At 32.7% G+C, this 14,386-nt stretch overlaps 3 protein-coding genes across 5 annotated transcripts; 2 read left to right on the top strand and 1 right to left on the bottom strand.

Annotated features, from left to right (window-relative positions):
* Window positions 1–8: 8 nt before the first annotated feature.
* Window positions 9–3,642, bottom strand: Gnpnat (glucosamine 6-phosphate N-acetyltransferase). Its single transcript, XM_090112540.1, has 6 exons — window positions 3,329–3,642; window positions 3,040–3,259; window positions 1,925–2,052; window positions 1,513–1,574; window positions 948–1,088; window positions 9–551 (listed from the first exon to the last, which is right to left on the bottom strand). Exons 1-6 carry the CDS (start codon window positions 3,353–3,355, stop codon window positions 533–535), a joined length of 597 nt encoding a protein of 198 aa, XP_089968666.1. The 5' UTR covers window positions 3,356–3,642; the 3' UTR covers window positions 9–532.
* A 41-nt stretch (window positions 3,643–3,683) lies between these two features.
* On the top strand, window positions 3,684–14,235 carry CIA30 (complex I intermediate-associated protein 30). Of its 3 annotated transcripts, none has more exons than XM_090112538.1 (6): window positions 3,684–3,750; window positions 4,134–4,416; window positions 12,052–12,269; window positions 12,356–12,541; window positions 13,839–13,983; window positions 14,091–14,235. In XM_090112538.1, exons 2-6 carry the CDS (start codon window positions 4,143–4,145, stop codon window positions 14,168–14,170), a joined length of 903 nt encoding a protein of 300 aa, XP_089968664.1. In that variant the 5' UTR covers window positions 3,684–3,750; window positions 4,134–4,142; the 3' UTR covers window positions 14,171–14,235. The 3 variants fall into 3 exon arrangements, with proteins under 3 accessions (XP_089968664.1, XP_089968663.1, XP_089968662.1); XM_090112537.1 differs by having other exon boundaries at window positions 4,006–4,416; XM_090112536.1 differs by lacking the exon at window positions 3,684–3,750 and having other exon boundaries at window positions 3,851–4,416; window positions 14,091–14,234.
* LOC149900596 (uncharacterized) lies at window positions 7,914–11,381 on the top strand. The gene has a single exon (XM_090112535.1). The coding sequence runs from the start codon at window positions 8,542–8,544 to the stop codon at window positions 9,976–9,978; it is 1,437 nt and encodes a 478-aa protein (XP_089968661.1). The 5' UTR covers window positions 7,914–8,541; the 3' UTR covers window positions 9,979–11,381.
* Window positions 14,236–14,386: the final 151 nt, after the last annotated feature.

Genomic DNA, 14,386 nt, shown 5'->3' with positions numbered 1-14,386 from the left:
AAAACACCTTTTTCAAAAGCAACATTTAATAAATGAGTGTTAGTATTAAGGCTTATGAACAAATTATATGTATTTAGTTACAAAAGCGAAGCAGACATAGCTGGATTTTAGCGCAAATAAATCCGATAAACAAACATTTTTAAACATTGAGCAGTAAAAACTTACAACTAAAATTATAATTATGTGCCGAGACATCCAAAATCAATTTACCACCCCATCAAACGCAAATTTTACATACAAAAAGTGCCACTATGTAAAATACAATTTTTGATGGATAAACAAATTGACCCTGCGACCGTAAACACAAAACAACAAAGCAGAAATCACAACAAACACAAAAATGGTTTAATATTTTATTGCTAACTATTATAATATGGTTTATTTTGTAATCACAATCACATTGAATATAACAGAACGACCATGGGAGTAACAGATAATGGTATAGGACCCGTTTGTGGTGTTGCGACGTCCGCTCGGCTGCTATAAGTGCTTACAGCTTAGAGCGCAAGTCGGATGACTCAGCGGCTAATTGTCAGGATGGCTCTTCGAACCTGAAAAAATATAATTAAATTAAATATTACAACTCTGTTTGAAAGTGAAGCATGCTAATGTAAATGATATTTCTCCCTTTCTCATGTAAAATTAAACTCTAATGAACAAACCATCTCATTTTTAAGTATTAATTTATATCAATAAGTTGGTAGCCAACTCCACTACACAGAATTGGCTTGACCAATTTTTTTTATTTTTTATATGTATTTTCGATAGGTCTGAGGACCTGTGGTCGTCATTTTTTCATTGCCGTATCACCGTATATCAGGTACCGTAAGTGATAATGGTATGTTGACAGAACAACTTCAGTGGGTCAGCTACAAAGTATAAGTAAAATGAAACTGAAAATGCCCTTATAATGAAAAATAAAACATCATAATCACATGTTAACTCACCTCATGTTCATAGCATTAGAATTTCCAGGTTCCATCTTGTAGCCCAGTGTCTCATAAAACTTGATGAGCTTATCTTTGCAGTCCAATGACATTTTGTAGCAGCCAAGCTCTTGAGCTAGCAGTGAAACTGTCACAACTATTCTGAAAAATAAAGCATTATAATTTACAATATGAATATAGTACACATTAGAAGGTATGTGCCAGGTCAAGCCCAGATTTTATATGTTGCCTCAAAGAATGTTCAAACAATAAATTAGCTATGATCATTTACTCATTAATTTTATCAATTACACCCTCGATTCTTATTGGAAGTCATAATTAATCAAACAGACCCAATCACGATAATGATGTTTATAATAAGAGAATCATCCGTTAGCAGGTGAGGAGAGTAAAATCATATTGCTAACAACATTCATAGAATTATATTGGATGGATTTGATAATGTTTAACTAAAACTTCGTAAATGAATAAAATCAATCTCGATCTATTTATTCATTGTATGTGTTTGTTAATGCAAATAAAACGAATAAAAATTATTTTAATTCAGAGAGATGAATACACTTACAGCTTTCCCAATTGCTTGCCTCTGTATGTGTCATTAACAACAACATCTTCCAAGCGGCCTCTCTGTAAATAAAATGTAATCCATATAGTTATGTAATTCATACACAGCTTATAAAACATTAATGTTAAATTGCATTAGAATTACAATCAAAAACACTTTCTAAAACAAGCCTTGAGTAAATTATTGAGTCCAGATTATCAAAACTAAATTAATCTACACTTGATGTAATCCTGTGAAGGTATAAGTCTATCTCTTTTTCTAATTTCATCAAAATTGGTTTACTGGTTTAAGTGTGAAAGTGTAACAAACAGACAATGAGATATTTCTGCATATATGTACTTAAAATAGTACATAGTAAAGAATTCACAGAAAACTTGTGTAAGTATGAAAAAAAGAACCTCTGAACACTTACTAGGGAGCAATTGTGAATAAATTTCTGTTCAACTGTAAGAGTGGCTGCACTTATTATTTTTGAAATCCTCTTATCTTCAATGACTGTGACATAATATCCACCAGACATCTTCATTTGTGTGAATCGTTCTAAAATAAATATGTATAATTTATCATCATTTCAGGTGATGGAAAAAGTCAAATCAAATTACCTATCAAAATATTCAGACTTATAAAATGTGTATTTTTGGAATGTCAGTATGAATACCAACAGAAACCTGGATAAGTGGATATACTCCATATACTTTAGAAAAATTATATTTTTATTTTAAATCTATTTATTCATTATTTAGATTCAACTTCTTAAAACATAAGTCTTACAATACAACATACATTAAATAACATTTTATTAAAACTATAATTTGCACAGCTAAAATCATATGCCAAGTAAATAACTCATATTGCTCTGCTACTAAATCTATAACAGAACATGTAAAGCATTATTTGCAGACATTGGAATGCCATTATTGGTCAACAGGTGTGGCAAGGTCACAAGTCTTGATTATCCACACATATTTTGCAAACAGGTCTTTCTGCCATTTAAACCTCATTAGTTTCAAATTATGTTTTTATATAATTTCGGCCATGCTTCATTAATTAGCATAATAATTTTATAGATCTATAATTTAATAATTTATAAATTTTTACAAACTTCTCATAGAATATAGCAATTATTTTATGTATAATTTAAATATTCTTAACAATTACAATAAATATATATTTACATGTAAACAAACAAATAAATGAATTTACAACAGAGGGAAGAATTTAAGGATTCTGTACAAATTTTAGAGCATGTTCAATACAACAATGTAAATTATAATATACTAGCTGTTGCCTACAGCTTCGCTTGCGTGGAAAAGATAAATTTTCATGGTATAAGTTTTCATCCCCTATTTTACCCCTTTAGGGGATGAATTTTCTAAAATCCTTTCTTAGGGGATGCCTACGTTATGACATCTACCTGCAGGCCAAATTTCAGCCCGATATGTCCAGTGGTTTGGGCTGTGCGTTGATAGATCACTATATCAGTCACCTTTGAGTTTTATATATATAGATAATAATTCATTGACTTACCATCAAACTGTTTTCTTGTGATATTACCAGTACTGGTTAACTGACTGAGTAATTGCAAGAAACCTTTATCATAATCTGATCTTTGTAAAGGTCTCACCACCATCCATTCCTCGCCTGGATTAGAAGCACTTATTTTTGGCTTAAATACTGCTGGACTTTTGTTAAAATCCAATTTTTGTAGTATTTCTGGAGGATACAGATACTCTGAGAGTTCCTCATTCTGTAAAATAAACATTAATTTAATATAATTTGAATGAAAGTAAAATTAATTAGAAATAGTTCTTACTACCTTATAATTATGTTTTTCCATGCCCATTTTTAATATTCTTTTTATGTTTTATTCTTGTTTAAAACATTTTACTACACAATATTTATTGGTAAAGAAATCCTCTCGGAGACGTTTGTACGTGGCAAGAGTAATGAGGAACTAAAATGGTAAGAGAAAGGTCACTGAAAATGTTCAACGTTAACCAATGTTTTTAAATTACTACGATTGGCCGTCTAGCGAACATCAACGATAAGATAATATAGTTATTGGTCCGCATTATTCAACAAAAAGTGAAAGTTAACTTGTACTCTTGTAGGTTTCAGTAGGTACTCAAAGGTACTCAGCCGTACTTTTTTGACATTTAACAAGATGATGAATGATCCCCAGTCCCCAGTCTCCACAGACCTCGAGTATGAGCGGCAAAATTTGAACTTTTGCTTGATGTATGTATCCGTAAATCAATTATTCACCTAAATCGCGACATTTGAAATGTTTTAATTAATTTTTGCTTCCGTTAATTTTTAATTGTAGCAAAATCCGTTTACCTTTTTATTCTTGAACATTAGCAAAGCTTTTTTGTTATCTACACTCGTCTACACTCTACACTCCTTCATTTTTAAATTTTTGACAATCAGCTGATTTCTATTTTCTATCAAATTTCAATAACATCAATGAACGAATAAAACCTTTGGTTACAGATGTCTGTAGGATCTCGCACTTTTCTCGTATTATGTAAAAACTACGATTTCGTGACACATTTAAGCTCTAAATAAAATATCAGTGGAAGTGCTACAATTTTATAATGGCTCTTTATAAACAATTTCAGCGTAAGGTTATGTTTTATCACCGACAATATTCTGTGTTAGTCAAAACATTTGATTCACATGTACATTTACAAAAGTATCCGCATGTATTAAAATTACATGAACGCGCGCTTTTTTGGGAAGGTGATAGAAAAGGTGGTTATAACACTAAGGAGATGCTTGGTAATATATCTACTGTTCAACATATAAAAAATGGTTTCCAAGAGTTAAAATGTGAGTTAAAACTATTTGCAAAAGAAGTCAAAGATTATTTTGCTACTGATCCCCTACTGTTTGCTAGGCCTGGTAAGTTGTATTAATTTTTTTATTGATAAATTTAGTTTTATACCTATTATTTCCATTGCTTAGCCGTTCCAATGATTTATTGACTTGACCACATGAGCTTGACTTGTTCAGCTGTTTAAGTGTGAAAAAGTAAGGAATATGAAACCATACATTCTTATAAGAATTCATACTTTATTTGTCAATAACATTGTTATTATTGATCAAAGCATTAATTTTAAAAATAAGTATACCTAATGATTTTTCAGTGTTTTTTGGTTGAATGATTGCATGTGTTATACAAAGTGTTTATACTGTATACAACATATCAGTAAAGGATTTTTATTCCTGACATTAAATAAAATTCTAGCTGCCCCAGCAGGTGTTGTTCGGTCCTGCCTTAACAAAAATGTAAAAAAAATTGTTACAGTACCTACCTTTTTAATTTTGAACAATAATTATTATGTAGGTATGATGTCTATACTATAGGTTACATGCATGAAAAATATTAATTATCATTTTTTTCCCAAAGCTGAGTGTTGGCAAATACCTATAATGTATGTTCATATTAATTAATAGTGATGTTAGGTACAAACTACAATTTTCGATATGATTCTTATAGTAGAGATCTACTCTTTTCAATATTTTGAGTAAGTACACTAGCATTTTATTTTCTAAGACAAGCTGTGCCTGCAATGTTTTTGCCTGTAAATTAGATTTAAATTCAAATCAAAATTTTCAAAATAAATTATTCAGCCCATCAAAATCAGTCCATCCATTTTTGATATTAGCTAAAACTAATAGATGGACATTAAAATTGGTAAAAAAATATTTGTGTATATATGTCGTGGCCATATCGTAAATTTGCTCATTTCATGATATGACTGGCCATTTCACGAAATGGTCGCATTTCGTGAAATGGCCAATTTAGTTTGGCCACATCATGATGTGGCTTGAGCATATCAATGATAAGAAATCGTTTCACGATATGGCCAACTAAACGCGCGGTTTTTTCATGAAATGATCAAAATTATTTGATCATATCGAAAAATAGTTACATTAATCATTGGTAGAGGCGCTGCAAGCTCTGTGTTTATGTGATAAGATGGCGGCCGCTTGCTTAAATTTAATTATTCGCAGTTAAAAACTTCATAATTCGTTTAATAACAATATGAAGAAAGTCATAGCAAAGAATTTACGACGGTTCGAGTACTATGGAAAATGTGGATATCTTATATAATATGTATTGAAGAAAAAATGCGTCTTAACCCTTAATTTGGCACGGATAAAAATATTCAAAATATATGAATTTGACAATTTTGTGGTTTCAGGAGTATGTCATAAAGTTCTCGAAAAATGAAAAAAAAAATCTACCATTGCCCACTGCTGGGAAAACTGGTGTCCGTCACAGCGGACACTGCCAAATTACGGAAAATAAAAACCACAGTTAATTTTATTTTTTTTACTAAAGAAAAATACAGAGATGAACATTTTAGAACTATTTGATACCGAAGTACAGTTTATTTTATATGGAAATTAAAAAAAAAACAATTCATGTTTATTTTGTATGAAAATTAAAAAATAAGTCTAAATTCTTCTTGTCTTAGTTGAATTGACTTGCCGGTTTTTGAACTGAATATAAGTTTGGCTGCTCTACGAAACTAGTAAAAATATCTTGAGAAAAAAAGGTGAAAGAAACTCAAAGGTGAATCATCTTCTGGCATGTCTATGTAATCATCCTCCTCACCTTCTTCTATTGTCGCTTGGTGACGGAATTGAGTTACTTTCCAATAATTGTAAGTCAGCTGAAAGTTGTTTTTTTTTTTGGTCTTTTGGCTTTGACTGTGGGTGGTTTCTTAGTACTTATTTTTCGGGGTGCTAATCAAGAAGCTATTGTTGTTATAGGCGTTGCAGGCAATCTAGGAATAGCAGATAGAGATAGAACATTTTCAAAAAAAGACTCGCCAATTTACGCACGAAAGACTCTGGTCATCAGCAGGTCTATCAGAATCTTCGGAGTGTAATTCTTCATCGTCGGATGTATCTATCGTTACGTTAGCAAGGGAATATGGTGCAGGAGAAAACAAGGGGTGGAAGAATCAGTACTTGCATCATGCAATTCAGTTTCCGAATCTGATATTTCGCTAGCATCGGAAGGTGCATGTTCATTCGGCACTAAAGCAATAATTTTACTTGCGCGGTTAGGCTGTTGGCAAAGAAAAAAAATCCAAACTCAGAACCATAACCAAACAAGCAGAAGCACCCACATTTTGGCGGTGTCCGCCGCAGCGGACATAGTAATAAAGTGGTACTTTTCTATACAATTAGCAACGTCCGCTGTGACGGACAAAACATTTTGGTTACAAATAAACACCATAAAAATGTAATAAAGTATGTATGTTTTTGTAAATAATGATTGATATGTTTATTATCTAATAAATAAATATATAATTCAATTCATTTTTCCACAAAAAATAAGAAAAATGGGTATAAATACCTTGAGCAAAACAGGTGGCTGCATTTTCGCAGACATTTTACGTCCCAACTGACATATGCAATGTTGTCACAATCATTACTTAATTTTTTACTATTTGTTTATGGTATAAATAAACATTTAATCGATTAGAAATCGATGAACATGAAATAAAAACTTGGCAGGATTTATTTTAAACAAGTGTCCGTCACACCGGACTATACCAAATTAAGGGTTAAATAAAATAATTTAAGACGCATTTTTTCTTTTAGGATATATATTTATATATCCTACTATAGTATTATAATTGTTTGTTTTTTAAAAAGCGATCCGCTTCTGGCACTCGCCGGCCGCTGCCGCGGCACGCTCGCTTTGCTCGCTCGGCTCGTGCGTTGTTTATCAAAGTCTAACCTAACCTAACCTAACTGTTTTTTATTGCAAAAACGATTCGCTTCTAGCATTCGCCGGCCGCTGCCGCGGCACTAACTTAAATGACATTAAACAAGTTTTTAGAATATTCTGAATTTTAATATTTTATGGACTCTTTAAATTTTATACGATCTGGCCAAATGTGGATGGCCATATCGTGAAACGTTGACGATTTAACGATCTGATCAAACTATGTTGGCCATTTCATGAAATGCGAACATTTCGTGAAATGATCGATCATATCATGAAATGAGCAAATCTACGATATGGCCACGACATATATATGTATATATGTAGCGGGTAAGGTTGCGGGCTAATTGTATAATTTCACCGTTTACTAATTGTAATTACATAGTCAGTTTACAAACGCACTGCATTTTGTACATGCATATGTGAAAATATATCAGCATTGAGTAAAAAGCAGTTAATTCGATATAACCACGGATATAACAGTCAATCTAATTTCATATATTAGTAAATAAGAGGTATGAGGTATATTTTGCGGGAAAATCAGAATATCAAGGATTAAACAAAAACCCTAGGGATACCACCAAAACTTTAAAAGATAACGAATATTCTTGTTTTAGGTCTTATTACCTACATAAATTATTTAGTGATATTTCTGCCATGTGAAGTATGAATGATGTAGGTAATTTGTGCATAAGTAGTAGTTTGCTAAGGTAGTTTGTTTGGTTGGGTGTTGGTTGGTTAGGTTAGGTTGGTCGGTTTTCCGCGTTCTTATTACACTACTCAATTTATTGTTTTAGATAAATCTTTAACTATTAAAAACTTGACCGAAAGCATTTTATTACGTGAATTCGTCATAATCTTGTCTTAATATTTACGACTATGGTTATTTTTATAATCTATGGATGGGAAAAAAGAAAAAATATTCATCCGTCGACCATCTGTCAAAGTAGTTCAAAAATAAATATCCGTTACGGAGTATCTGAATGGCTGTGAGATATAAATCGGTGCAGCTGTTAAAATTAATTTGATAAAGCTAAAAATAGAACTTTTTATATTTTATGATTTGATTACAATTAGGTTTTGAGAAATATTTGTTTTACCGTCGAAGAAAATTTATAAGTAGTGTGTGAAAAGTTGGAAGTTCATACAAATACTGGTCGGGAATATTTCTGAATCGTTTACAACGAGTGAGTTTTGCAATGAAAACAGTGTTGTAAATAACACTGAAATAATTTTTAAACGCGCTGTTATTAAAACGAGAACAACAGTCAAGAAAAATGTTGTCATCGAAAGCAAGTACGATTACTTCAGAGGAAAGTTTTATCACTCCGGTTTCATCCATGGGAGATTTAATGGCTTTATCACCCAAGAAATCGGACGATTCTTTAGATATTTCCCACATGACAAACGATATACTTACTGGTACCGATTTTGACAGTATATGTGATGAAACAATGCGAGAAATACCTGCATATGATAATATGTTCATTGATGCAACCAGCTTAGATTACTTAGACAAGTGTGCTGAATCAAATCGTAACTCAACCTTTTTGGACAGAGGAAAAGAGAGTCTCTATGTTAAATTTGACCCTTTGTATGCTCAAAAACAGCAACTTCACCAAGCTGATATTCAAGCAGATTCATTAGAATATGATGTCGGCTATGAGACAAGTAGTTCTACTTCAATTTTAACCGACAATGTGACAGGTAAAGCTGATAACACATTTACTGCAGGAGCAGTTCAAAATAAATGTGGAAAAGATAAACCAATGCAAGTTGTGTCACCAGTGGTCAGCTGTGAATTACCTAAAAGTACCGCAGCTCAGACAAAACCAACCCCAGTGCTTGTTCGTAGTGTCTCTGCCATTTTAACACCAACTCAGGTTGCAACTGATAGACTGATAAGCATATCAGGTAATACACCACCAGTAGCAGCTCCTAGAAGTCCCAGACTAAAGCATTATGGAGCACAAGAAAATGATAGGCTTCAATCATTAAGAGCAATTCTTCAAAATCAAGATCATGAGGTTCTACAACTACGACAAGAAAACAGAGAGCTTAGATCATCACTACAAGACTTGGAACATAACTTCACTCGATACAAAGAAGACATGGAGCTTAAATTAAAAAAATTGACTGAAGACAAAATTAATTTATTGGACAAAGAAATAAAATTGACTCAACAAATAAGTGATAAAGAATTGAGTAACAAGAAAATGTGCATTGTTATGGAGGAATATGAAAAAACTATTTCAGCTTTAATTGGAGAGCAACAGCAGGAGAAAGTACAATATCTTGAAACATTGGATAAATTGGTAAAAGAGAGGGATCAAGCCGTAAAACATCTGAATAATATGGAATCTTCCTTCAATGATCTTCTTACTAAATATGAGAAATGTAAAAGTGTTGTATTGGAAGCTAAAGATAGAGAAAATATCTTTAACAAAAAAATTACTGATTACGAAATTGGAATGCAAAAGTATGAGGCCTTGTACAACAACCTAAAAGAAACTACATCTGATACTTTGAAGAAAGCTAATGAAACATTGGAAAATTTAAAAAAGAATCATAGCGTTGAAATCACGAAAATGAATGCCACAATGAAAAAACATGAGTTAATGATATCATCTTTACAAGAGTCTTTGGCGCAGAAGACACGGGACAATGAAGAACTTACCAGAATATGTGATCAACTAATAAATGAAGTTCGCTGAAATTTCATTAACTTGATACTGATTTTTTTACTCAATTTTATTTTTAACTTTATAATTCCTGCCATAATTATGATACAATGCAGAAACTTGAATCTGAAATTATTGTAGTCTTAGCACAATATAATTAGTATTGTATTCTTATATTTTTTAACTGAATAGCTATAATATAAATGTTTGCTTTTGCGGTTTTTGGTGCTTTATGTGATTATCCATAAATTTTAGAGATACTTTAATAAACATTCTGATATTATGTTAATTAAATTATAAGTAAGTGATGATCCACCAGTAATAAGTATTGTTATGTTGTAATTTATTAGGTTTTTAATTAATGACATTTGAATGTGACATTAAATTTCATATAGACCTTAAATCTTGTATTTTATTTCTATTGCTTTAAGCTAAAATATTAAATTTCTTATTTTATTATGCTTAGAATACTTTGGGAGTATAAATTCTTAATAAATTTTCCACTTTCCATGAATGGAAAGTCTCATGGCAGTTAACAGTTTAAGTTTTTTATTTTTAAAATCATAACTTAAACTTTCTGTCTGTCTCTTTACGCCTATAACTATATCACTGAACCGATTTTGATGAAAATTGGTACTTACAGAGATAATCTGAGACTAATAGATAATTTATCCTTGACGCGAGCGAAAGCTAGTTAAACGATAAAAGTAGTTAAAAGAAACAGCAACAACATTGTAATTTATTACTTACTGTAGGAGTTTAGAAGATAAAGCGCGAATATTAATTGCTTATATTGTATAGATAATAAGATAGTCTATGGCGCCCTCTGACAAACATACAAAGACTGATAGCAGCAAAACAGAGACAGTTCAACCATAAAATATTTGTTTTGATAAAATATGATCTATATGTACTTAGGATTGCTTTTTCCTTATTTAAACTTACCAAAAACGGTCTCACGTTTTGAGTACTCAACCAATCATTGATGTTTGTAGAAATGGTAGTAAGGGTGACCATGAATTTTGTTTGACTTTGCACATTTGTATTGGTAATATTTTTTTTAGCAAAACCCTAGCACGTAAAGCTACATTACGATAAAAACTTTATTTTTCAGAAATGTATGAAAACTATAACTAACGGTGTTTACAATTTTACGGTAACATAATATACTATACACTATGTTATAGTTTATTTTTTCATACATACAATTAAGTAGCGTATCATCAATCTATTATGTACCGGACGTATTTAACTCGCTCGGTTTTCAAGCAATTTGTCCCTTATTTTGTTAAGCTATGGTCATCTAATTAGAACGAGACAAGTTGGAAACAAGAACGCTCTCACTAGGACCGTTTTTTGCGCCATGGTGCACAGTTTAGATAGTACTATAACGTCTTTGCAAACACATTACACAACCCAGAACCTTCAAGTTTTCATCGGATTAACTTTAAGGGTGCACTCACACACATCAGTCACCGTCAAGTCACCGATGACTGATCGGTGACGGCTTGTGTACGTATCCACAAACACCAGTCACCGTCATGTTGTCCGTCAGTCACGTCGCCGGTTTGACTGAATCATTGAACACATACATCAGGTTAGTCAGTGATTAGACGTGTGTCACGCTAGAGAACATGTAGCAATTGACGGTAGCACGACGCTGACTGAACTGAGACGTGACGGCACCGGGTGAGTGGGGATAAAATTATGGTACATGTATGGAAAGATTATTTGACGTGCCTGACCGGGGACGTCACTGATAGATTTCGTGCCGGCGACTGTCGTGTGGGAACAGAGTCATACTAGAACTATTGATACATATTTTTTTTTAATCCTGTCCGGTGACGTGCCGTGACGGTGACTGATGTGTGTGAGTGCACCCTAATGGCACATTTACACATTCGTGTGAACTGCTAATAGCGAGGCGTTTAACGAACACCCATATTATGTACATTCGCTAATTACTGTGAACAGTGGTTCGCGACGACACTTGTATGTAAAATAATGTGACAAACACGAATGTGTAAACTCGCTTTGAAAATACTATGAAAGAACTTTATCAATTTACATAGATATTTGCTGTAAATATTTAATTTTATCTTTCAGGAGAAACCGATTTGATTTGGTGTTTTGATAAACCAGAAGTACTCGACAAATTTGTAACAACAGCAGACAGCGACCACAACGAAGGATTCAGTACATGCAAATTGGAAATGAGTCCCGCTGGTAGAGTTAATTTTCACGGGTATTTAGATACAAGAATTCCAAAAGACGGTCGAATTAAAAGGTCAGGCTATTGTTCAATGCGATCTAAGAGAATAAGAGTGAGTTCAATGTTCAGTTAACATTAATACCTATTATTAAATTAAATATTTTTTTGAACTCAGGTACTAAAAAAAATTTATTTCAGAAATCATTTAAGCGAGAGTCTACATTTGATTGGAATATTTACAATACTTTAGTTGTTAAAGTAAGAGGAGACGGTAGATCATATTTATTAAATATATCATGCGAGGGTTATTACGATATAACTTGGAATGATATTTATCATTATGTATTGTATACTAGAGGTGGACCATACTGGCAAATTGCTAAGGTTTGTATAATTAACGAATATTCTTATTCTATACTTACCTACAGATGAATTTTTCTTAAATTGACGAAAATAAGGTAGGTATCTTTTGGTACATTTTTTGGTGAAACGAACGGTTCAAATAAAACTAACAATTCTCACAAATAGATTACTATTATCCTTTACCTCTTCACTAAAAATTGACGATATAGGGCTTCATTCAGGATAAGGGTACGCGCAGACAGAGAGCGTTCTGCGTTCCGCGTTCTGCGTTCTGCGTTCCGCGTTCTTTGTAATGTGAAGGATCTATAGTGCCGGCGCACACAGAACGCAGTTAGACCGCGGCGGTCATTCGGAACGCTTGCGTTCTCGCGTTCTCTGTACAGAATTACAAAGAACTCGCGTTCTCGCTATGGCTGGTCCGTCTTCTCCAATTGGTATCTTGTTTTTCTATTTCAGATTTTACATAGTCATGTAACTCATTGAAGCTATTTATTGACATTCGAAAATAAATATAAAATCTCTCTTCATCTTGAAGCAGCTCAGGGATAAGAATACTAAATTCTCTCATATCATCTCGTTTCGTGTTGATAGGGTGTACCCAACATTTTCTACTTTTTTTTGACTCCTCTAGACTCCACAAAAGCAAGGCTTCATCTTCGGAAGATGAACTTTCGAGAGACATGTTTCACGTGCGGAGAGTCGCGAAATAGAACGCAAATGTCTTGAACGTGCTCCTGTGTGCGCTAGAACGCAGAACGCAGAACTGACGAACGCAGAACGCAGAACGCGGAACGCAGAACGCTGTATGTCTGCGCGTAGCCTTAATGATAGAGTAACTGACTCTGGACATAATTTTGATGATTATCTATATTGTACCAATAGGTACCCAAAAAGAGACAAATCTAATGAAGCTCAAATTATTTAAATCCGTTCAACCGTTCTTGAGTATAAAAATAAAGAAATCCTCTACCTATTGAAAATTATCTGTACATATTTATCGCGTTTCTACTCTTCATATCGATAATTCATCTGCAAACCTTTCTCCTTTACCTACAATTACTTTTTGGGGCGCTCTTCACAATGGGCAGTGTTGGGCGAGCAGACGCTATCACGATAATGTAGAGGGCCTAAATTTCGATTTCGATTCTGATCGGCCGTTATTGTAGATGTTTATTCATAATCGCCGAATGGTGGCAAACATCGACGATCATCTATTATGGCAACGCTGCCCATTATGTTGTGAAGAGGACCCATTACATGAGCTTGCAATATTTCAGTTCTGTCTTGAAAGTTTAGTTCCTATTTTGAATCTTTTCAGATTCCATTTTCAAAGTTTGTGTTGGGATCAAAGGGAAGACTTCAAGATAAACAAACAAGAATGCGGCTTGATAAAGTAACACATTTTGGAATTGCATGTGGTGATAAAATTGACGGAGCTTTTAATTTGGAAATTGAATACGTAGGCATGTTGAAACGTTGTCTTATATTTTAATTACCATTATTTATTTTGATTATTATAATATTACATCAATTTGAATGTACAATCATAAGATAATACATATATTTACAGGTTTAGAGTACGACCCAACCCACGAAGAAGAATTTGCATATGAAATGTATAAAACGGAAAAGTTTATTGTAGGAGTGTAAAATTTTGATTTTAAGAAATTGAATATAAGCAAATAATAAAATTTGTTACAAAAATAAGACTTTTATTTGTATCCTTTTGATAGTATAAATATGCGGTTACCTAAAGACGATAAAAAAACGAAAGCGCAAATCAAATTTGAGGAAAGTTCCGATTTTTCTATACAGAGATTTCCTCTTGATTTTAACATAATTGACATTAACACCACAGATTAATAC

Source organism: Colias eurytheme, chromosome 18 (assembly GCF_061535395.1).
Source record: "Colias eurytheme isolate Ceu_HAF_F1 chromosome 18, ilColEury1 Martin Lab GWU primary, whole genome shotgun sequence".
Classification (NCBI taxonomy): Eukaryota; Metazoa; Arthropoda; class Insecta; order Lepidoptera; family Pieridae; genus Colias; species Colias eurytheme.
This window is presented reverse-complemented; position numbering and strand designations above follow the sequence as displayed.

Excerpts from the sequence above, each read along its gene's own strand:
- LOC149900596 (XM_090112535.1), top strand. The coding sequence starts at position 8,542 with ATGTTGTCATCGAAAGCAAGTACGATTACTTCAGAGGAAAGTTTTATC.
- Gnpnat (XM_090112540.1), bottom strand. The coding sequence starts at position 3,355 with ATGGGCATGGAAAAACATAATTATAAG. Across the intron at positions 3,260-3,328 it reads TGGAAAAACATAATTATAAG|AATGAGGAACTCTCAGAGTA; the intron begins GTAGTAAGAACT and ends TTTATTTTACAG. Across the intron at positions 1,089-1,512 it reads GGCAAGCAATTGGGAAAGCT|AATAGTTGTGACAGTTTCAC; the intron begins GTAAGTGTATTC and ends TTTATTTTTCAG.
- CIA30 (XM_090112537.1), top strand. The coding sequence starts at position 4,110 with ATGGCTCTTTATAAACAATTTCAGCGTAAGGTTATGTTTTATCACCGA. Across the intron at positions 12,542-13,838 it reads CATACTGGCAAATTGCTAAG|ATTCCATTTTCAAAGTTTGT; the intron begins GTTTGTATAATT and ends GAATCTTTTCAG. Across the intron at positions 13,984-14,090 it reads TTTGGAAATTGAATACGTAG|GTTTAGAGTACGACCCAACC; the intron begins GCATGTTGAAAC and ends ATATATTTACAG.